This window comes from Metopolophium dirhodum, chromosome 7 (assembly GCF_019925205.1).
Source record: "Metopolophium dirhodum isolate CAU chromosome 7, ASM1992520v1, whole genome shotgun sequence".
Taxonomy (NCBI): domain Eukaryota; kingdom Metazoa; phylum Arthropoda; class Insecta; order Hemiptera; family Aphididae; genus Metopolophium; species Metopolophium dirhodum.
Genome location: NC_083566.1, coordinates 2,330,759 through 2,355,339, shown reverse-complemented (window position 1 = coordinate 2,355,339; position 24,581 = coordinate 2,330,759). Strand labels below are relative to the sequence as shown.

The following is a 24,581-nucleotide window of genomic DNA, read 5'->3' as shown; positions in this document are numbered from 1 at the left end:
TAGTTCGGTTAAGGTTTTGCCTGAGTAAATAATTTACATTATTTTTTGCTAAACAGTTTTCGTGGTATTCAATCGGTTATAACAAATTATAGTTTGTCAAAAAATGTAATCTACATTTAGAACACTCGAGTGTTTGGCCTGGACACCTGATCATCTATAGAGCCTCATCGGGTTGTAATAAACGTAGTAATAATCGATATACGATGATACACCATACGACGGTTATAGCAGACGTTTAGCAATGTTCTAAACCAGCCGAAAAAAAAAACCGAAACTATGATTATCAACGTCTTTGTCATATTTAACAATTTATTTTGTCTCTATTAAAAATAACCAACAATTGATCGACTATGTGTCTTGAAACGGTGGTAAATACGATTTTTTGTAAAAGGAAGAAATTTCAAGGGGGGTGGGGTCAGAACACTAGAACCCTACCCCTGCGTACGCCAGTCCTTAAATATAGATTTTCTTTATATAGGTAAAATCTGCCTTTTTATATTCAACGAGGCTTTTTAACCGATTAAAATTGTATTTATTCAATTAAGATATTTTATAAGTTATAGATTTTATATTTCATAAAATATCTAATTAGAATAAAAAAACTAAATAGAATAAAAAAATGCTAAAAAAAATTATTTTTCGGTAATCATTTGTCAGAACAATTTGACTTGATTTTTTTTCGGAATCTAGGAATGTTTGAAATTTCCCCCCTAAGAAGTAGGGTTCCTACTTCCTATCAAAATTCAAAAATGGCCTAGCTAATTAATTAAATAATTAACTTGGCAAATTTTTTGGGGGAATCGTATAATGTGCGGGTGCTGATGCCAAATTTGGAAAATCCACCAAGGGAAGCAGTGGTCCTATCAAAATTCAAATATAGTTTAGAAAATCTAGCATATTCGACTGAAGAATTTGGAATCGGACCATGTGCCGGTTCACCCACAATTAACCGACATGTGTGTTTATGGATTTACAAAGTTCAGGGGCCCTAGCAAAATCTATAAAATATGGCCTCGCAAAATCTATAAAATTTTTGATACCAGCTTCGTAGGCATAATGTGTCGGTGCCAACTCGATATTTATCATTTATTACAATAGACATTGGGCCTTTTTGTTCCGATATACAGAAGTTTGAAATTTGAAATCTCTGTAAACTAATCCGATAGGGTCAAGTATATTGATCTTATACCCCTAATCCTAGACTTTAAAATATAATCTCTGTAAGTCGTTATTTCAAATTATTTGTTTCCTATAATTGATTGTTCTAATCAATATTTATTCCGATAAATATTTGCTCCTAACTTTGAAAATATATTGCGTAATATAATTAATCTATTGGTAAAATATCGAGTATCATAATATTATGTATCATTCATATCTATACTCCGTTCACCGAAAAAGTTGTGATTTTGATGTTTGCGACGAGTATGGGTTTGTACAAATAGCACATCAACGTTCTCTCGATTCTCGGAAACAAACTTGCGGCGAGTTAAAATATAATTAGGCGCAATATTGGTCACTAGTGTAATGTACTCGTATTCTACGAACCTATTCACACCGATCATTAATCGGTCAACATAGGCATTAACAGCTATATAGTGCGTTTCATAGCAACTGCGACTCGACGCTAACGAGCTTCGTGGTGGTTTTGTCTCAAACCAGGACTTTTTAACTAAGATCGAAAAATGTGTAAAATATTCGTTATCAGTTTTAAATTTGCCGCGCATTATTACGTGCTAGTTTTAGAAACCCTAATGAAAGGACATCACGAGGCACGTTTGCGTCGAGTCGCAGTTGTTATGAAACGCCCTATAGTTAATAATACATGAAATAATATTATAATAAAATTACTATATAATATAATATACAGTTTGTTTTTGGAAAAAAATATTTCATTAAACCTTAACAGTTTAAACTAATAAAAATCAAAAAAAAATGCCATAAAAGAGATAGGTAAACATGAAACAGATATGGCTCTGATGACAAAAATAATATATTTTATAGTTGTATACGTTTATACATTTGTAGATTAAATCAAACAAAATAATCGACTTGAAAAATTACATTACATTACAAGTTCCATATTAGGTACATACAAACATATGGGGCTTAGGTGACAGTGATTGTCGAACTAAATATTTGTTTTAAATTTTAAATTTTAATGTACAATTTATTATTTTATTAAAATATAAATAATTTTGTTGTGTAAGGTTTTGTGTTAAAAAAAAAAAATACAGAAATTATTATTACATCAAATGTTTGACTTACCTATTTCTTAAATGATAAATAAAAACTACACAAATAAATTATTTTTATTAAAAATATCTTCAAAACAAATTGTACAGCTATCTATCAGTTCTGAGCTTGTAAATCTAGAAATATTAAACACGAGAATTAATAAATATTTTTTAAAACACACAACTAAACAATTAAATTATTCTTTAAAAATAATTAAAATTTAAAATATAACTACACTATAATAATTATTATTATTATCACTGAAAAAGTAAATAAAGAAGGTGGACAAGTGGGTGTCGCTCTGCTGTATAGTAGGTTACAAAAGTGAGACACTATAATGGATGGTGTTAAATTTGTATACGAAAAAAGATTCTGAGCGAAGAAGGTACAGTATAATATGATATTAATATGAGTATGTTTGATGATATTATTGTGAATAAAGTAATTTATTTACCTATTTACGTGAAACCTTGTCTTAAATTTGGAATCCTTAGATATAAAAGTTGAATAGTTTATATATTTTTACTACAAAATAATTTTTTAAATTTTAAATTTGATACATTTTGGCAAAATTTGAACTTTAAACGATTATAAAAAGAAATCGTGCCTATGCATTTTTAATATACAAATTTTTAAACAATATATCAGGAGCCTTGTATTAAATTTTCAAGCTTTTTAACAAAATAAATACAATTATAGAAAAATACTAAAAAAATTGAAAACTGAAAATGTCCGTAAACAGCTCATAACGAGTAAAAATATTTTAAAAATTTTATCTAGTATGGAATTGATAAAATAAACATATGGTGTAAATTGTATGTATCTACAGTTATTTGTTTTTGAATTACAACAAAATAAGAAAATCGCTAAATAAGAATTCTAGTGAATATGCAATGTTAAAAAAATTGAACTTCGAACGCTCATTAAATTTAATTTGAACCTCCGGTAGACATTTTTTTTTTTGATAAAGGTAGAAAAACTTATGAGGAATCTTGAATTAAATTTTCAAACCTTAGATTTAAAAAAAAATTTTTTATATGTTTCTAACTCAAAATAATTTTTCTATTTTCGTGATTTTTACGCCTTTTGTCGAAATTCGAACTTTAAATGTTTCATAAGAAATTTGTGACTATGTAAAATTTTTCAAATGTCATTGTAACAATATACTAGAAGCCTTGTATTACATTTTCAACATTTTGACCCAAAGAAAAAAAATTAATTGACATTTATAGAAACTGAAACTAAAAAATTGGAAACTGAATATGTCAGCAGTAAACGGTTCAAAACAAGTAAACATATTTTGAAAGTTGTATGGTGTATAGAAAATGCTAATATAAACATTCAGTGAAAATTTCATGTATCTATGATCATTTGTTTTAGAGTTACACAAAAATTAAAATCGATTTTGTCGACTACTTATCGTGTACACGAACACAAAAAATAAAAAAACATACCATTGTAAAATCAATACAATTTTCGCTCCGCTCAGAATCTAAAATAGTTGGCATTTTACAAAATAGTGCGTATAATTATAATCAATTTTAAAGTAGAATATGTTAAATAAACATCACATTTGATTGAAAATGTTTTATTAAATATCATTGTTTTTCTTAACATTTTAATTTATAACATTTAGAGTTTCAAATTACAACAATGCTTCAATGCTTGTATAATGTAAATTATCACGATTTAGACCGAAGAACGGTTTTCTCGATGTACTATGGTCTGGAAATGTAGGCATCTTAGTCTTACGATTGTTAATGCAAGGGAAGACGTCGATGACAAACTGACAAACATAACAAGAAAACGCACCAATGGAAATATTTAATAATAACTATTTTTGGTCAGTAAAATTCGATTACACGCATCCTACTATAAGTTACAAGTAAACTATTAGGTTTTTTTGTCACAATTGTATGTACGATTGACGCATTATTGTATTATCATAGGGCTTCAATATTTCACAGTTATATTCCAACGTTGTCATATTATTTTGTTCTTGTTATTAATAACTTGTGATCTACTTTTAATAATATGTGCAAGCTATCAGAAACATGCACGTCGACTTCAATTATTCAGAACACGCCAATAGATAACTACCGTAAATACAACGGCGGTCAGCACATGATTTCTAAAGTCATCTTGAAATAATAAACACTGGGCAGTGAAATTAAATTGTATTATATTAATTGAATAGATAAATTATATAATTTAGAACCAAATTATATTTTATTATTTTCAAATTATTTAATCTTACTTTTTAAGTAGGTAACATTTTTTTAGGACCTATATAATTTGTGATTTTTATTTTGCGGACATTCCGGCCTGGAGCCGGTAACCACGTAGTGTATATAACGCAATACAAAACAACAGTCGTCGACATTACTGTTAGTTATTACATATTATCATCATTATTATTATCGATCATTACCTGGATGTACGCTTCGGTCAGAGTGATCATCTGCGGGAGTATGTCGCTGACGTGCAAATCTTGCATCTCGTACCACTTGCTGTTTCCTTGTTTTAGCACGTGCACGCGATACGTGCCTTTGTTTGGTTCCCCGTCATGTACGATGTTGGCGATCAAGTCGTACGAAGTATTTTTATGCGCTGCTTTTACCTCTGGTGTGAGTATGTCTCCGAAGTCCACGTTCCTTAAAACGGAAAATGTATATATTAGTAACGGTCGCACAACTAGGGTTCTGCAGCCTTAGAAGTTATATAAGTTAAAACTGAGAAAATGTGATTATACAAATCTTAAATATGCAGAACAATTAATTAAATATATATAAATTATTAAAAAAAAAATTATAACTTATCTAGCTATAAATTATCAGTTACATTATAGTATAGGTACTACTATACTATATTATGAACTACGCCATGTATTTTTTTTTAATATGATATGGTTGGAAAAACTGGTAGGACAAAAATAATAATACGCTGTCATGTATACCAGGCTATAACGAAAACATGACTTTATAAAAAAGTTTTGTTATAAAAGGGAAAAATTAGTTTTTTGCTATTTTGCACAAATCTTTAACAAAAGAAAATGTCTAAACATGTATGTGAAATAATTGAGTATAGAATGTTCATGGAAAAAATGAACAAACATAAAATATGGCGTTATATCGGTTTTAAATTTTTAATGTACCTCAGATCAGATATTATAGCTCTCGGTATATTTTCAAACGTATTTCTCCCTCTCAACTTTTTTGCTGTCTCTAAGAACAAATGAACAATTTCTGAATATTTTGTCAAAATTGGTAGAGTATAGTTGTGTCTATAGGCAACAAAGATTTAACATAATATAGAAGAATCATTTTCTAAATACTCTTATTTATTGTAAGATACAATTTCTTTATTCGAGACAATAATATATAAAGCAACAATTTGATGCATGCTTTAACTCATCTGCCCGAGTAACCAATGGCAACCATTTATAAACCAAATTTTTTTTATTTCTTTTGTGATTCTCAAAATCATTGGGTCAGCACTTCTTTAAGATGCGAATTTTGGAAAATCCTTTCTTAGTGCACACTTACGTGGTGGTACGAAGGTACCATGAAAATTTCAAGTCTCTAGATATCATTAGTTTAGGCTCTATGTCATTGATAGTCATTGATCAGTCAGTCAGAAAGTCAGTCAGTCAGGAAACATTCGTTTATAGAGATTATAGATTCATAAAAACAGATAAAAAAAATCAAAATATATGAACTTTTTACCTAAAATTTATAAGTTATTCAATAAATGTGCCTTTTTAATCTCTTCAATTCTCTTTGTATAGAATAGGTTATTGGTTCGGTCTACTTTAAAGTTTAAATCGAAACCTGCATATATACAGAAGTATAATATGCCACTCCTACAACTTTCCTAACCAAGTGCCACAAATATATACTACAACTACTAGGTAACTAGATAGCCGACTTGGCTAATGTCGAAGTCGGTAAAATTACCGACTTTTTATCATAGAGGTCAATGTTTATAAATTTGTCATTCATAAGATTTGAAAAGCGATAGTTTAATTACATTTGTATATTTATAAAAAGTCATTGTCAAATTACATTTCAAATTTCAATGAACAAATTTTAAGCACGGGTCCTCTTTGATTAGAACTGTCGGCTATTTTGTCGACTTCAACATTACACAAAACTACAAAAGCCAAATCTAGTAGTTGTAGTACTATGTAGTTTTTTTTTAGCACGACGCCATTGTAGGTATACGATTTATATATTATAATTTCTTTTCTTTGTACTCACTTTACAGGGAAGTTGACGATAGTGGGATTCTTCTCGACGAAAAACGTGTTCTTCGTAAAACGCTGAAATGAGTGAGCCGGAATAGCATATGATATGTGATTAATGATAAATACAAATAATTTATTAAATTGAAACGCGTGCCCGATCGGTGACAATCGCATACACACAATACAGTCATCCAAACCTTTATGTATAGGATCAAGTACGGCGGGAGCTGAGTGATCTCGAAACGTTTCATGAAGTTTTCCTTGTAAGTCTTGTACTCTTTTTCCGATTCATTGTTGAACTTAGTCAGCAGAGAATACAAACTCACCTTTAAACACACGATTCGACCGGTTAATCACCTGCACAGCCAGCTAAATTCGAGGTCGCCGACAATCGGTTACATATTAGTATATTACATACTTGCGGTATGATGTTCTCCATGACTTCATCTTTGAACAACGGTGGCGGCGGCAGATCACAAGTCAAATAGAGAAACGGCGATTCGGACACGTGCTCGGCATATTCGTCCGTGCACAGCAGACTGTACCTCTGTTTTTCGTCCAGCTCCACAGGCGGAATCTTTCGAGTCTTCACGCGCATACTGCCCATGAACGTCTTATACACGATACTGGAGTGACGGCTCTTCTTCCCATTCAACGCTCTGTGCAAAGAGTTCAAAAACCACGACAAAAAGTCAATCGGGTCGCCTACGCACGCATACACACACACACACACACACACAAGAGATGGTTTATTAGTGATTATGTCATAAAAAAGGGCAAGCACCGTTTCTGTAGTAATTAATATTTATACGGTTGTAACAGCAAAATAATATTACTTATAAGTTATGAGTATATGGAATCAGTGGGTATGAGTATTTATATGGGGGGGGGAGGCTGTTCCAGGAGTACAGGATAAAAAAAAAAAGAAAGATTACCAAAGACACTGAAATATAGGCCGAGATATTATGTAGATAAGTTATATAGAAAACCCATTAGCTAAAAGTACAAAATAATTTAGGTTATATTATACTGCAGTATAGTGTATATACTAAGCATAATATAGGTAGACACTGAACAGGAAAACAATTTTGTACGAGCCCCAGTTGATGGTGGCGGTACTCACCCTGCTCGGTGAACTGAAACTTCTTGCCGCTCCACAGGACGACCGCCTGTAGCATTTCGTGTGGCGACACATGCGCCTTGAAGTTTCGCGGGTTCCACAGCTTCCGCATGAGCTCACCGAACCGCTGGACCAGCAGGAATACACTGTCGCCGGGTGGCCGTTTCACCTTAGCGTAGTTCCTCTCATCCAGAAAGTAGTCCCGGAGTGGCGTGACGTTGGATAACGCCTGTAAGATGACGTTGCAATAGTCGTTGGCCTTGATATTGTTCAGGCCCACGATGCCAGGCAGGTAAAGCGTGCCGTCGATTGCCCGCGACCGTTTGTCGCACGTGTCCAGCTGGCCGACGTGCTTGGGCGCGAAAGTCGGGTTCAGCACGTACTTGATGTCGTCCAGCGAGGAATCTAATAGCGTTGTGCACAAGTGTATATAATAATATATTAGACATTTATTCCATATTGTACATGTAATAAACTTATATATTATACTCTAATCAGGGTATACTCCTTTAAAACTCTTTTTTTACTTTTGTAGAACCGAAGCCCCCCCCCCCCCGCTTACATTGATGTTAATAATGTTTGCCCCCCTGAAATTTTAATGTATTTCCGCCATTGCCCTCTATAGACACCTTAAATACAACAGAGCGACTTACTCATACCCGCTTTTTCATCATTATACTCATTATATTTATTTTTTCATTACATGCCAAGTAACAATATTAACGTTGTTAACGTTATGGACACAGAAGATTGCGCGGACTTGGCAGAGTTCGTAGGTAAGATATGGTGGGACAATATATACAATATAGATTTTAAACAGCAAAAAATACATTTTCAAACGTATCATATCTGCATTTTTTTGTGATTTTTTGGGCATTTCAATCCCAGCTCTAAATTAATAACTGATAATTATAGTTGGGTCAAAGGTAAGTGCGGTTGGTGACACTACCTACCGTGAAGCAATGTCGTACTAGATAGCAACAGCTGTTGGCGAGATCTTTGAAAATAAATAGTAATCTGTCATAATATCGTACTGCGTTTTTTTATCACATTCCAAAGGATATAAAGTTTTTAAACATAGTAAGAAAAAAAAATAGTTTAAATTAAACGTGCATTTGCAATTCACACATACTTGATATGAACGTCACCTAAAATATCTGGTTTCGATTAGTCAACAGCGGTCAGAGGCGGGGTCAACTACCGCACATTCGTTTAGCGTCAACACTATAATAACACGTAAATACCTAAGCTCGACAGGATGACGTCCCCAAAAAAATACTACGCTTTTATACAATATACTGACCGACTATTTCGTAGTTATCGGGCAGACAGTAGAACTTCAAGGTTTGTAGGTTCAAAAAAACGTGGTGACTCTCGGCGACGCTGTGAGTGTAGGCGTGAGTGTTGGTGCCGCGACCTGCAATGACCATCGATCATAAACAAAACGATGATAAACAGCCGCAGTAGATCGTCGTCGATTGGAACGGGTCCATGAAAAGTACAAACACAATGTATTATGAGTACGTGCGGCGTTATTCGTTTCGAGCGCAAAATAATATACGTTACCTTGAAAATATTTACCGCACACTAGACACGCGTAGACGTTGATCCGCGACAGCGACACGGAACACAATTTTTCGAAATCAAAGTCCAACACCTGTCGGTTGATCGTGTCTAAATACGGACACAAGCGGTGCACTTTTTTCATCCATTTGTCTACAACAGAAACAGAGCAGTTGTATTTCGTTCGGGTTTTCGCCAAACGAATCATAAAATGCATACAAGTGTTATACGATTTAAAAACGATTGGCCGTTTGGGGATGGGGATGTCATAAACCAGGCAAACAAAAATGTATTATTTTTTGATCTTTTTAATATAATAGTAACAAAAAAAAAGGCATAAATGCAGCAGTTTAGCTGTTGGCTCCCAAGCGATTTTTTTGTAAAACCTATGTATTTCAACGAGTTAAGAACAATGGTGCAATTAGAATTTTACTTAGTTAAAAGTTTTTAAAATTCGCCATTTTGCGTTTTCTCGCACACGACCCCTCGTCGGGAGGGGTATTTTTTGTTGTTATTACTTAAATAAGTAAGTATAATATCGTAAGTACGATAACGTAGGTGGGATAATTTCTGATTCTATTAAGATATTGAGGATAAAAGAGCTAACATTTATACAAAAAAAAATTCAAAAATGTTTTTTTTTTTTTAAAACTTGAAAACATGATTTTTTATTAACTTTTTTTGAAAGTGCCGTCATAATACAAATTTTGGAAAAAAATCCCAAAAATCGGTTGGGAGCTAACTACATTTATTTCAAAAGCTCTATTCAAGACGGAAACTCATTCTTCTGGCTTTTATAGTAAACTCGTATTTTTACACTTTTAGATACATAATTTTCCTGATTTTCCATCGACTTGACATATATATAGGATAAACCATCAAAACCATGTCAAAATTCACAGCCAAAAAAAAGGCCCACTAGGCTATATTCTGCATCACCAAAGCCCCCCCCCCCTCCTGTGCAACTTCGTTGGATCAGAGTAGCCGTAGTGTCGCAGTTTATAGGCCCCATAACATAATTTCGTTGAAAATTATTTTTTATTTGCGAAATAATTGTAATATACATTGCTAATTTTGTAGTAAAAAAAAAAAAAAAAATAGATATTTAACATCGGCATTTATTTTTTAGATTCTGAGTGAAGCGATGAATATATCGGCTTTACAGTGTATTTTTGTGTGTGCCACAGTCATTACCTTTTGGAGTAGCAAAAACGTTTCATTCTTCAACTTTGAGGCTGGTTTCTTGTAACAAATTAGACCTAGTAGTTATTTTTGGTATGATTAAACGCAGGTGAATATAATATTCACTGAATCAGTAGTTTTTTTCTTCGTCGAATGCAATACATTACCGTTAAAAAATCACATAACAAAATATCTTTAGATTATATTTTAAGATATTCTGTGCGTCTGTGGTGATCGTGTAATTTCGAACGACTTAACAGATTGAGGTAAAAAAGCTGTATCAATAGATTCCTCGAGACTCAGAAAGCGGTTTTACTTTCTTTTTCCAACCCTAATATATTTTGTTTATATTTAAGGGTTACATGGTTATGGGTAATAAAATAATTATTGTGATTGGATGTTTGTATATAATTTTCCGTATACTATTATATTTTGTCATTCAGGCTAATCGTTAGAACAATTTTATTTAAGTGTAAAATTAAGAAACTATTATATTGAGTAGTTATATATCAGAGGAAAATTACGTTTATATAGGTACTAAAAAAATACTCGACCGAATTTGACAAAAAAATATTGAGAAAATTTCAACTGAAGCAACCCGGAAACGATAGGTAGGTAGGTAGGTACATCGATTATAATAGATAGTCAGTTAACATATTATATTATTTGTTGGGGTATACCTAAATTATGTATATGCAAATTTCAACAAATCCACTACTTTTGAGTTTTGACCAATTCACAACATTTTTCATACATATTACCTATTTGGGGTCACGGACGGGTCGTAACAATATAATCCACAGGTAACAGCAACTATACATTTAAGGCAAAATGTATAATACTTATTAATAAAAAAAAAATACTAGATTAACAACAAATATTTGGCCGATTTTGACGATTCAAGGAAGCATCATATTGAACCTGTTATTTTAGGGTGGCTCATCCGCTATATTAATAACTAATAATATTAAAATCATAACCACATATTCGTTTATTTCTGCTTGCAATTGGTTCATGTAAGAAAAAAGTTAAATTTATAGTTATATAATTGATGAACAATTACTGTGTTTATAGAAAAATCAATGATTTTATAACATTTAATTTTTTTCCCCGATCATTAATTATATTTGATTATTATTTTCGATATTTATACATAGTATTACATTAATTTATTATTATTACATTTATTACACAAAAACTTTATTATAATAGGTAGGTATAATAAGTCAAAATACTGTTATAAATGCGAAAGTAAATGAATATATTATACTTCATTATGTTTAAACTTTGATTTGTTTTTATTGTTCCTGTGGTTTTTAAGCATCGATTTTATAAAATAAATAAGAATGAAAAATATTTTTAATAAACAACTCATACTCTTAATAATATTATAAAAGTAAAGTAAAGTTTGTACGCACTGATCTCAGCAACTACTGGAACGATTTCAATAAAAATTATATCAATATATTCTTGGAGACTCGAATGGCGTTCTAATATTATTTTACCCCTGTAGGTTAGGTTAGGTATAATAAGGTGGCTCACACATGAATTTCGTTTTGCATTACATAAATCAAAAAATACATTTTTTGTTTGCACATAGGGTTGCATTGGTTACAGAAATTCAATTGAAAATAAAAATTGGTATAGACTAGCCGACCCACCCTAATCGTTGCTCTATGGGATTTTTAAAAATAAAATACAATAAAATAATATTAAATTTATTATTTATTATTCAAATGTGCAACAAAATGCTAATTACCTACTGTTTGTAGCAGTAGCTGATCCAGAAGTCACCCAAGGGAGGGGGCGAATTTCAAACATTAAATTACTTCTTTTGTTTAGCCAAATATTATAATAAAAAATAACGTTAAAAAATTCAATGAGGGTGAACGCCCCTTCCCCCCCCCTCGTATCTGCCACTGGTTTGTAGCTTATAGGCTCTACAAATAATTGACTGATAATAACGAAAGTTTCAGAGATTGTTATTAGAGATATCCAGAAAGTTAGAGAGTAGTTTGAACAACGTTCGAAAACATACTAATTGCTCCATCTATTTCCCCGTAGGTAGATTGTCCATCTCGATCGAAAAAATTCAGAAAGCGACGTACACTATATAAAACCGAAATACACCAATATACCTCCGTTTTTAAAGTTTGTTTATTTTTCCCGAGCAAAGTCTGTATATACAGCTAGTCTAAAAATAAGACTATAATTTAATAAAAATCACGATCAAAGCTAATCTGTTGTTATTATATAAAATTATTATTTATTAATATATACATTATACACATTTATCATTGAATATATGGCATGGGATACGAAGTTATTTATATATATATTTATCATCTGAAGAATCTGGTTATAATAAATAAACATAAAATAAGTTAACATATTATTTTGTTGACTTGTTCGTAGGTAGGTATTTTTAATTTGACACTATTTCTTAGCTAAAATATTAAATTGGTCTAAAATCGAGAGTATTTTAATCGAAAAACTAGACGATATGAGAATTTTATCAATTAGGACGACGGACGGGTTGTAAGAAAATAAATCATAGGTTATATGTGTAATTTCAACAATTTAAAATATATTTCCAAACTATACACGCAGAGAAATCTTATAATTATCATTTTTAGTTGCAATAATTGATACCATCATACTGTTAGTTTTTATTATAAAATTAATTTTATCCTTCATCAATTTTACATTTCTTAAGAATTAAAAACATGACGCATTAATTTTAAATGAGTAATGCATTTAAAAATTTTAATTATTGTACGTTTAATAATTACAGATTTATTTTTTAACTCCACATACTATTATACCCATATCCTCTGTTTGCCGAGAGAATGTGGTAGTACACAAACCAGAACGCGTCATACCCTGCAGCTGCAATGACACAAAACCCCGTTTCTCGGCTCTAGTCGTAAGCGCTAAGTAACCACATTCTCTCAGCGAACGGAGTATATGTGTAAACAATTTAACCAAAGGTTACTTAATGTTAAAATAACCACATTTATTGAACTCTTACTTTTAATTGCAAAATAACTGCTTCTCATTGCATCAAGTATTGAATTAATATAAGTGTTTAACAATAGTAATTTCAAAAAAAGCTTGACCCATGTATATAAATATAAACATTTTATATTTTACTTATAACCTTATAAATACTTATTGTAAACTATACTTGTTTTTATTATCATTCATTTAACGGTAATTAAGATGTATAAAAAGATGAACATTTCAACATGACAAGAAAATTAATTAGAACTGTTATAAAATTGAAAAGAAATTAATAAAGAACCAATTTATCAAAATTTAAATAGAGTTTAAAGAATGAATAGTGAAATAATATTTCTTAATACTAAATTGTCAAGGCCAATAATGCCCTGCACCGACATGGCTGATAGTTTTTATAATTATTTTATTTAAATATGATAATATAAAAGTTTTTTGTTTTGAGTATAAAATCATTTTTAAATAATACCTACTACTTTAAAGTATTGTATATATTTAACTACTTAAGATGGGAATAGCTTTGCCAGTATTTCTGAAGTTGATTAACAACCAGACAATAACAATAAAAATAGTAATAATTTTAGTAAATAAATTAAATATTATGTATTTTTGGTCCACAAAAATATTCAACAACATAAAATATTTACAAATTCAGGTACTTACATTAATTAACATTACATTAACTTAGACTTTAAAACTGTAAACATCAAAATCACAAATATAATATATTCTAATTTTTACTACTGTGGTTCTCAAACATATTTTATTGAAGCTATGATTTTTTCCAAGGAAACGTCAAACCCGCTTAATTATTTAAACCAAGCATTTACATTTTTCACTTTTATAAATTCTTAGAAAATGTTTCTTAAATTTAAATTTAAACTAATACATAATATTATGTAACTCTAGAATTAAAAAATGGATATAACATTTACCCATGGTAATTATTTAAATGATTGAAACCTTATAATATTAGCAAATTCAATAAGACTTCAATAAAAAAAAAACTTGAGAACCGTTGATTTATTAAAATATTATTATAGGAATATAAATATTGATTTATAAATTATATAATATTATCTACTGTAATACATTCATAATTTTTTAAACACTTAATTCATAAGAGTAACATTTAGTTAAAAATGATAAATACTATTGTTTAGTTAATACTTTGTTCAAGCATTAAGAATATAATTATTTTAAAAACGTAGGTATATAATGAATTAATAGATTTTTAGTAATTCTAACCATACTGTTTAATATTGGCATTTATAATAAAATAATTAACATATTATGGCCAAATTTCTGGTGAACTTGGTTCTTGGTTATTAATAACCTTATCAAAAAAAGTTATAACTTGATTTAATGACAATGCATTGTGCAATGTTTCTAAAGGTCTTATTGGTGGAACCCCATCGCAACCAATTATTGAACCAGCATAGCTTGAAGGACCTGTCATCAAGTCATGTAAATCTGAAGTGCTAGATGAGCCACTAATTACAGCAGTACTAAACAAACTACTGGTTGGTGGAGATGCAGAAAACAAATGTGAAAAATAACAATGTCTCTTGGCTGTAGCATTTTGAGGCTGACAAAATTTGAACTTCATTGGTCCATCGCAAGTGTCATCCTCAGAAAATATTGGCGGTTCAGATGATTCTTTTTTATCATCTTCAGTAATAGAAAATCGACTATGATCTTCTTCTTCTTCTTCTTCAATTTGCGGTTCTGTCACAGAAAATCTACTATGCCCTTCATCTTCATCTAATGAATCATCCTCTTCGTAATCTTTATGTTTTGTTTTGAAATTACTACCTGTTTGTGGTCGAAAACCAGGACCTGGCGGTAAATTTTTTCGAACACAACAATTAACACCAGGGCTAAAATGTAGTTCTACATGGAATCTCTCATCGGATTTTACATCTTTGGTAGGATCTTCGTACAACATAATGACAATTTGAGTCATATAGTTAAGTTCTGAAACAATACTGACATATTCCATAGCTCGACCCCATTGTTCATCATTGTACACATCTAACAGGCCACCAAATCTCAAAATAGATAAAAGTGAATGGATATGGCTTTCACTAGTAAAATATAAACGAGATCTTACATGTCTTCTAGGACTTAATACACCATATGAATATGTAGGATTTAAACGATTTACTGTTTCATCATCTGCTTCTTCACATGGCTCTTCAACATTTCGTTGCAAGTCAGATTTAAGTTTTCTTAATAAAGGAGTGCAAATTCCTTGACTAATTGTAACCTTTTCATCTATATCCAACCCATATTCTTGAGGGATAACTATATCGGCCAAATATTTGGCATACGTATACAATTCTTCAGCTTCTTCAAATTGTAAGGTTCGTTGATTATGCTGTAAATCATATTTTATACAATCATATATATCAGGAATCTTGGATATATCAAATTTTTTATTTTTAGTATAAAAATCTTTTTCAATTTTTGACCATCGTTGTCCCATAAGTTCCCACGTTTCACCATGGTATAATACAGTGTCTGCTTTTTTTGGATCATCTTTTTTGGATTCTACAACAGCAACTAACTTCTGTATTAGTTCTTGTACTATTTCACAACACTGAACAGGATTTTTTACATAATCTAATGCTTCATCTATACTTATAGCTCTACAAGGATTTATCATTGCTCGATCTTCAGGAGTAAATATATGGTCATTCTGCATTAATTTGTGTAACTGTTCTTTTGTCATATTTTGTTGTTCACTGGAATCACGATCATTATCTAATAAACCATTTGTATTGGCACTTTTAACCATTTGTACAAGAATTGGTGTTAATTCCCCTTCAAGGGCCAATAATCCTTTTGCAAATGCAGCAGCTGTCATTTGCACTCTACCTTCATCACTTGCATAAATTTTTAAATCATGGCGAAATGTAGAATGTAATCTAAGTAGCCCCAATCCTTGAGTATCTGAATTTCTACCCTGGCCTCCAGGATACATACATCTGAAAATTTGTCCTAATTTTTCAGCTTGAACTCTCCCTGCCGGAGTTAATTCACCTCCCCATTTAAGTATTAGAACAAGTGATGGGTCTTGTTTAAAATTTACACTTTGTTCTTTTCTTGGTCTTCCATGAGGTTGATATTTCATTTGAACTTTACGATTTATTCCTGAAAAATGACCATACATTTCTAAAACACTTTTTAATTGTTCAAGTTTTCTTTTTTTCTCTTCGAGCTCTTGATCAGCTTCATGATGCTCAATTTCATCTAACAATGCTCTGGCAATATCTAAAACTTCTTGAAGTTGCTTAGGATGTTTTAATTTAACTTCTCCTTTCATTTTACCCCCATACCTTTCAAACACATCAAAAAACTTGGAATGTCTAACTTCAACTTTCATTTTTTGTTTAGGAGTACGATCTCCGTGTCTTATAACAGCCACAACACACCGTAATTCCATCATTTTCCCAACAGTAGTAGGAACAATTGGAGGGTCATCTAGTTGAAAAGGAACTGACCAAGGTATATGAAGTGTAGGTGCCAATTCTCTAAGTATCATGTTTCCTAATATTTTGGCACAATCGTCATAGTATTTATTTGAATTTTTAACAAAACTAAATCCATTCACATCACAAACAAAAGATTTACCATTTGCTCGTAGTAGGTCAAAGCCACATACAGTTTGCTTAAATGCTAAACATACCTTACGAGAAATCATTTTTTCAGAATTACTGAGGATAATAGGATATCGTATCTCCTTACCTTCAGAATCACGTTCAACTTTACCGTCCAGAGCAGGTGACTTACGTGCTTCCGCGTGAGCATAATCTGGGCCAACTGTATATACTTTAACATCAGTTCCGTCAGTTGGCATAAAATCTTCGTATATAAAAGAACCAGTTTTCCTAACTCTAGATTCTGGAGAATAAACACTACTACGACTACCGATTTTCCGAAAAAGTCTCTGACTTCCACCTCCTGCTGAAGTAGGATAATAAATATAAATATTATGATCTTCAGCAGAAACTGGTTTTTCAACAAATGGTTTATTGAATACAACACCATTTATTTCAACATGGTCTTCAGACTCTACTAGCTCGTGTAAATTTGGATCCTGAGATTCTCTATCTAAAACTGCATACCTAGGAATTAGAATTCCTTCAGATTCCAAAATTGAATAAACCTGCCTTCTATCTTGGAGAGCAAACTGAGTTGGCAAATGATTAATAACCAATGGATTCCTAAGCTCAGCATATCTAATAGCTTTTTCAAGAGGAAATCCTTTAGAATGAAAAGATATCAAGCAATCACAAATGGGCCATTCTTCGATAGGTTTTAATAATAATTCTTCTTCAAAAACTATCATTTTTAAATATTCGAACTCAGCTAGCCTGTTGAGAATTTCTTTCATTGGTTTAGAAAAACTTTTTTTTTTCATGGCACATATGCCAACAATAACTTGTTTACGGTCTGTAGTTAAAGATGCTTCCATTAACTCTTCTTCTTCAAGTGGCTTCATTGGCTCGAAATCTTCAACGAGAATGGTTGGTTGAGTTTTGCAGAGTTCCTGGTAACCTTGCTCCATCTCTGTATGGAACCACCAAAACTTTTGTTAATGGCCAAGTAAAATATAATTACTAAGCCTATGTGATAATGAATAATGGAATCAAAATTACAACTTATAAAAAGCTTTACATTATTAATTAGCATAATTATAAAAATTATTTAATTAAATATTGAATATTGGTAAGGTTTTTACATTTTATGCATTAGCCAAATTTAAAAAAAATAGTATAAAACGTAAAACCAATTATTTTAATATATTTATTTTTAAAATTAACATTTTAGTTATACTTAGGGTTTAAATTAAAACTGACTTGATTTTCTTTATTTATGAAAAATTAATGTTAAGATCAGTTATTGACCCACTAAATCGCGAGCCATGTATCACAAGAACAAAAAATATATGAACAGCAGAAATGTCCCTATGATTTGATAAGTTCAGAAAATGTGGATCACTAACATATAATCTAAGATGCTCTCCTAGCATAGTACTAGTCCTAATGAATCTTCATTGTTCAGACTAAGATACTGTGTAAATTATTTTATAATTTTAATTAATTAACATATTATATATATATGTTACATACATAATATGTAATAAATACTTATTATAATATAATTTATACAGCCTGTGTTAGGGTGATAATACCAGTGACTAGATTTATAAATTACCTATATTAATTAAACTTATTATTTAATATTAGAATTATTTTTCATAAAAATGTAAAATAAATTGTTTCTAACTTTATATTGAATTTTGCTTTTATCATTGTAGTATATTTTTAAATCAATTCAAGCATAGAATATAAAAATAATAGGTAGTTAAATTATCGACTATGTAGGTACTTATTAATTTTTAATATAAGCATACAAGTCTTTTTTTATTTATTTTTATTGTTAGTTTTATATGGACATAATACTTTATTAATTTTTATAACTTTATTTTAAATACATTTAAAGTATAACTTTTTATAGGTATATAAATATACATTACTAAATGATCTACCTACAGGCTACAACTATTTAATTAAAAACTCACTTTTTAAACCACATTGCAGAAATATGAATATAAACTTTCAGTTTTGATACAACATATCTGACAAAAATATTTAAATTACAATATATTATTGATTTTTATATTCCTTATCTATACAATACAATATATTTTAAGTGCAGATAAAGTATATAAATAAATATTAGTTATTAGCGATTTTAATGTATGTATGCAACTAAATTGAGTATTTGACAATCCCGAAAAAAAATATTTATAGGCCAATGAAATAATTTAAAAAATAATAGAGCAATAGTAATGTTTAATAATATTTATAATTTTTTTTATTCAATTGCCAAACAATTAAACAAGTATACTTTAAGCATGCAAATATTAAAGAAAATGTATTATTAAAATAAAATGGTAATTGCCTAATATATCATAAATAAATAAGAAAATAATAAATAGTGATATAAAGGTATTATAGAGATATAATAATCTTGCCTAAAATAACTTTTTAATTTAATTAAATTATTTGTTTATATTATCTAAATGAATAAAATAAAATTAAAATTGTTATGTTGCATACCAAACAATATTAAACATTAAAATGTTAACTTAATTCAAATTTTATTTTCAAATGTTGTCATCGACATGTAATATAAAATATCTATTTTGTTTTTTAATGCACTCAAATTGCTAAGACCTATTTTTAAATTTATTAATTGCTGATTATTTAGACAAGTAAATGGCAGAAAAATATATTTTAAGATGTTGATTAAATTAATTTTAAATAATTGAACTAAATTAAAATGTCTTTTAATGTCTATATATTGATTAAATAAAGTATTTACTTTTTTAAACTTTAAATTTATTAATTATTAATGTTATTATTTTTCTTGCAAATGAATAATTTTAACATCATAATTTATAAAAAATATTGTAAGAAAATAAAACATTTTAATTTGATAAAAAAAGCAATTTACTTAAATCTTAAAATAATTGAAATAATATTAATTACTTACTAAAATATTTAGAAAATTAAAATTTTAACATAATAACTGACAACATTTTGTATAAATGCAATTTAGTACCCAAATAATGTTTTAAGTTTTTTGTTCTGAAACAACATCAAGCTGTACATAATTTAATTGTGTTTTTATACATTTTAATGTATTAGTATTTAGTAGTACAAGATGTCAATCTATTATTTAAGAAAACTTGGAGTAAAATATATTTTTAATTTAAAATATATGATCCTTTTAAAATTTCTGAATCAGTAAATAGTATAAGTATTTTAAGGTGTACACTAAGTGCTGATATGTAGGTTATTTTAATGAATTATAATAGATGAAAAAATACTTAACATTTATCACAAAGATAATTTAAAAATCTCATAGTAATAAATAAGTACATATTACCTTAAACTTAAAAAAAATTGTGAAGGCTACATTTTTAACTAAAACCAAACTATTTTGGAACAAATTAAGTTCACTTAGAATTTATTTTAAATCCAATTATTTAGCTAAAGAAATTACTTTTTAATATTGTATTCTTAATTCTCATGTTTCCTATAAGGATATTTAACATAATACATTTTCTTTATTTTAAGCTCTTAGTATAGTATAAAAGTAAACCAATTTAATACTAAAGATATATTTGAAATGTAGTAAAATATAAAATCTACAATTATAGGTGTGATTGAATAATCTTTAAATACTAGCAGTGGAGGCGTGAATAACTATTTTATGAAGCGACTGCTTCATGTAAAAGTGGGGAAGGGTCTTAATGATACTTATTTATAATTTAAGAATATTTTATGTACTTTTATGAACTGGATTTGATAGTGGGGATGGTGTATAGACTAACCATTCACATTAACACAGGAACAATTGATGGGTAGCTACTTATATTAAATCGCTTCATAGAAAAAAAAAGTTCACACCTCCACTGAATTAAAGACACTCATGCATTAATAATTTGTATTCTATTTATGAACAAATTATCATTACTTACCAATGCATAGCTAATATTGGTTAATTAGTAAAAATTGTTCTATCTTTCTTAATCCACTTGGCACAATATAACCATATGTACAAATACTTAATGGACATGTTTTATTTAAATAACAAAGAAATATTTTTACAAGTTACAGGCCTATCATCACAACTAATATATATACCTACTGTAATCAAATGATACTTATACTAATTTTTAAATAAAAATAATAACAATAATCCCTATTGATTTATTCATAACTAGGGCAGAGGACTTGTAGCTCTAAAAAATCACTAAATATGCACTTAAATATACAAAATATGCACTAAAAATATGCATTTTAAAATGGATATTTTTGAATAAGAAACAAGAATTTTCTGTAGGTGCCTATTATTTTAATGAATACATTTTATTTACAACTTTATTTAACAACTTACAAATTACAATTTATCATTTGAATTATGTGGATTTATTTTATGGGTTTTCTTATCTGGATACTTCTTCAAAACTTTCAATTTTCAACTTTTTCAACTACTAAAGAAGAATTGACAAAATATTTTTGTTTCAAATTTTTAAAATTAACACACATTTTTATCTTAGAAGTTACATTGTACAATAAGATGTTTTTCCAAATTTCCAAATTGAAAACTTTTTCTATTGTCTGCTAACAGCACTTCGAACATTGAAAAAGAATGTTCAACATCAACGGAATTTATAGGAGCATAATATTTAAAATATACTAAATCGCCAAGGCTCAAGATTTTTGGTATTCTGACAATTGAAGTTTCTTCTCCAGATAAAATTTTTGAAATTTGAGCTAGTATTTGGTAACCTTTATTTTGTCTAAAACATTCATCTTTTCTTGAATCATTTTTCCCACTGTAACAGGTACTTGATTCAATTTTTAAAAAAACGTCTTTAAAAAATTATTTTAATGGTGGTTTATATTTATTGGTATTCGTAATAATAACATTCAGCTTTAACCCGTGATCCCCACCTTGTAATTATAGGTTCCAGAGGAAGTGAAGATCAGGTGCTGATCAAAATTTAAAATAATTTTAAATTCAACGTTATTTTGGTTGTAAAAATAAATTATAAAAAACGTTGACTAAAAAATATTGTTAAATTGATAAATAATTTGAAATATGCATCTAAAAGTACAAAATGGAAGAAATATATCCTAAAAACCAAAGAATATGCATTTATATGCACAATAAATTTTTTAAACTAGCTTTGCGGAAGCATGAAACGTATTTGCTTCGCACTCTGCTATTTTTGTGACTGTGCAAAAAAAATATGCAAATGCTACAAGTCCTCTGCCCTATTCATAACACATGCACATCCATTAACCCGTAAGTGGTATGGTCTGGTTACATAGACAGCTGCAGTTTTTTTGTTTTGGTTTACTTCTTAAAATGTCTAAAAAATTAATTAATTTCTTTAAACTTATTAAATTTGAGCAAAAAAAATGATAGTCAAATAAAAGTTGACACTGTAAATATATTATTTCTACAAATAATACGGAACAATTGTAAAATATGATCTTAATATAATTAACAAAACTAAGTGGTCTAAGACCGCACCATACCATTAGCGTAATTTTTGTTCACCGTACCACTTATTGGTTAAAGAAAGAAATATACCTATATATTAATTTCATTATCTTAATATAATGTACATAACATAGCAATCATCTATCTATAATTTAAAAGTATCCTCTCTTAAATTCTGTCCGATATTTTTTTTTTACAATAAGTGTACCTATGAGCGGTATGGTATTGATTACACGTTAATGACTGATAAAAATAAGCTACCTAGTGTGACCCTTAATTCACTTGACATTTATAATAAGATAAATTTTATTTTAGGTAGGTACTAATTATTACTTTTAATTTTTATGTAATTCTTAATGGTTGAACCATTTTGTATTAGTTACTCTTAATGAATTATTTTAGAATTTGTATTACAGGTATAGAGAACAGATAAGCTGTTACGAGCTCTCATAATGAATTATATGAATAAATTATCAACTTTTTACAACCAAACCATTATTTAACAAAATTTAATTTACCAGTAGTTGAGTGGTCGTCTTCGTCATCTTGAGAATTTCGTTCTATGTCCGAATGCGATTCATTCCATTTCCTCTTGCCATTCTGTTTATTTTCATCCGCGCTTTGGTTAAATGATGCCATTTACACCTACGATTAAGTTAATGACAGATAATTTATGATAAAAAAAAAATAATAAACCAATTGTTCAAGTCAGTCAGACACGCAGAATTTGTTTTTAAATGTCAACTGCATGTGCGTGCCTTTAATCACAGACCGTGAGTAAACCGACTTTAATAACAAGTAACAACGGCGATTGACTGATAAAAACAAAATAACAATATACACCTGTATATTATCGTTGGTGTAATGGACACTTTTACAGCGAACTTCACAAATGTGAAAATAGAAACGCGACGCTTGGAGATCGATAAATGTTGTGTTGATTTCGGGGAGTCGCCCCGTCGGTTCCCGTGGTACGGTGCGGAGGCGGCCTGCGCAATACAGACGAAACGGTTGGGCGCCGAACCGTTCTCAAATGGTACGTCGTTTCACTCGACAAATGACAGTCCAAACGATAAAAGCTTGGACGTTTAGAGGACCTCACACGTAACAACGATAATAATTATGATGACGGACTGAATGTAACGTACTGTTAATAACTAAAGAAATTAGAAATAGTTCATAAACACCGTGGAGTTAATAATTGTTTTATTATCTCGCCAAAGCCTAAAGGCTAAAGGTTGAGCGAGTGCGTACAGTTGTACACTAAATACTTGTACGTGATGGAGACAAACTGTGTTTACAAATATTGTCGGCCGTCATTCGTCAATCTCAAATCTCACACAGCCCATATTATATTCCGTAAACTCAACACAATTTTGACAATAATAAAATAACCGAGGTAAACAATTATTATTTGAGGTTAGGTTATATCGAAAATTACTGATAATACTGATAAGAATATGTTTAACCTGGTTACGGTAATGGTTACAGTGATGGCCACAACCGTGAACCGTGATTTCTGGGGAAAAAATCGACTCTTTGATTTATAGCTCTGGCTGAATGTGGTTACCATAACATTTTTAAATTACAATTATTACAGCCAAATAACTAAAATCATTATTCTCCGTTTGAATATCTAATTTCATTCGAATTTTATGAAAAATGATTTATTAAAAACAACTGTGTCTATATAATGTTAAGATTTTTGTTTTAAGTATGAAATACTTATGAGAACATTTTAAATATTTTGTCTATAAAAATTGAACATTTTAAACGTTTTAATTCTGAGCGGATTCGGAGCCGGATCGATGTATCACGTATGGACGTATAGAGATCGCTGTTAATAGAATAGAAAATAATGAAGTTAAAATATATTATGATCAATGATAAACCCATATTATGTGCACATTGGGTGTGAACTTAAGGTGGTGTGCTGGAATAATTTATGGCACACAGACCCGTGGGGGTGTTTTACTTTACGTGGTTTAAACGCCTGCTTGTTTGGGCAAATATATTAAGAATATCTTCAGAATTAATAATATTAGCTAAGTCCCTTTCAATATGAAGTAACGATAGATTTGTAATCTATCGTTAGTCATAGCATTTCTAAGCCATGTTTTT

At 29.7% G+C, this 24,581-nt stretch overlaps 1 protein-coding gene across 3 annotated transcripts; it reads right to left on the bottom strand.

Moving 5' to 3' along the window:
* Nucleotides 1-1,836: 1,836 nt before the first annotated feature.
* LOC132949769 (ubiquitin carboxyl-terminal hydrolase 39-like) lies at nucleotides 1,837-23,852 on the bottom strand. 3 transcript variants are annotated; one of them, XM_061020839.1, is made up of 10 exons: nucleotides 23,304-23,831; nucleotides 22,979-23,105; nucleotides 9,171-9,320; nucleotides 8,908-9,021; nucleotides 7,608-8,009; nucleotides 6,903-7,189; nucleotides 6,682-6,810; nucleotides 6,498-6,559; nucleotides 4,670-4,892; nucleotides 1,837-2,372 (listed from the first exon to the last, which is right to left on the bottom strand). In XM_061020839.1, exons 2-10 carry the CDS (start codon nucleotides 23,097-23,099, stop codon nucleotides 2,346-2,348), a joined length of 1,515 nt encoding a protein of 504 aa, XP_060876822.1. In that variant the 5' UTR covers nucleotides 23,100-23,105; nucleotides 23,304-23,831; the 3' UTR covers nucleotides 1,837-2,345. The 3 variants fall into 3 exon arrangements, with proteins under 3 accessions (XP_060876822.1, XP_060876820.1, XP_060876821.1); XM_061020837.1 differs by lacking the exons at nucleotides 1,837-2,372; nucleotides 4,670-4,892; nucleotides 6,498-6,559; ... (3 more) ...; nucleotides 8,908-9,021; nucleotides 9,171-9,320 and adding an exon at nucleotides 9,329-17,942 and having other exon boundaries at nucleotides 23,304-23,852; XM_061020838.1 differs by lacking the exons at nucleotides 1,837-2,372; nucleotides 4,670-4,892; nucleotides 6,498-6,559; ... (4 more) ...; nucleotides 9,171-9,320; nucleotides 23,304-23,831 and adding exons at nucleotides 9,329-17,942; nucleotides 18,958-19,014.
* Nucleotides 23,853-24,581: the final 729 nt, after the last annotated feature.

Excerpts from the sequence above, each read along its gene's own strand:
- LOC132949769 (XM_061020837.1), bottom strand. The coding sequence starts at position 23,099 with ATGGCATCATTTAACCAAAGCGCGGATGAAAATAAACAGAATGGCAAG. Across the intron at positions 17,943-22,978 it reads AGACGACCACTCAACTACTG|AGATGGAGCAAGGTTACCAG; the intron begins GTAAATTAAATT and ends GGTTCCATACAG.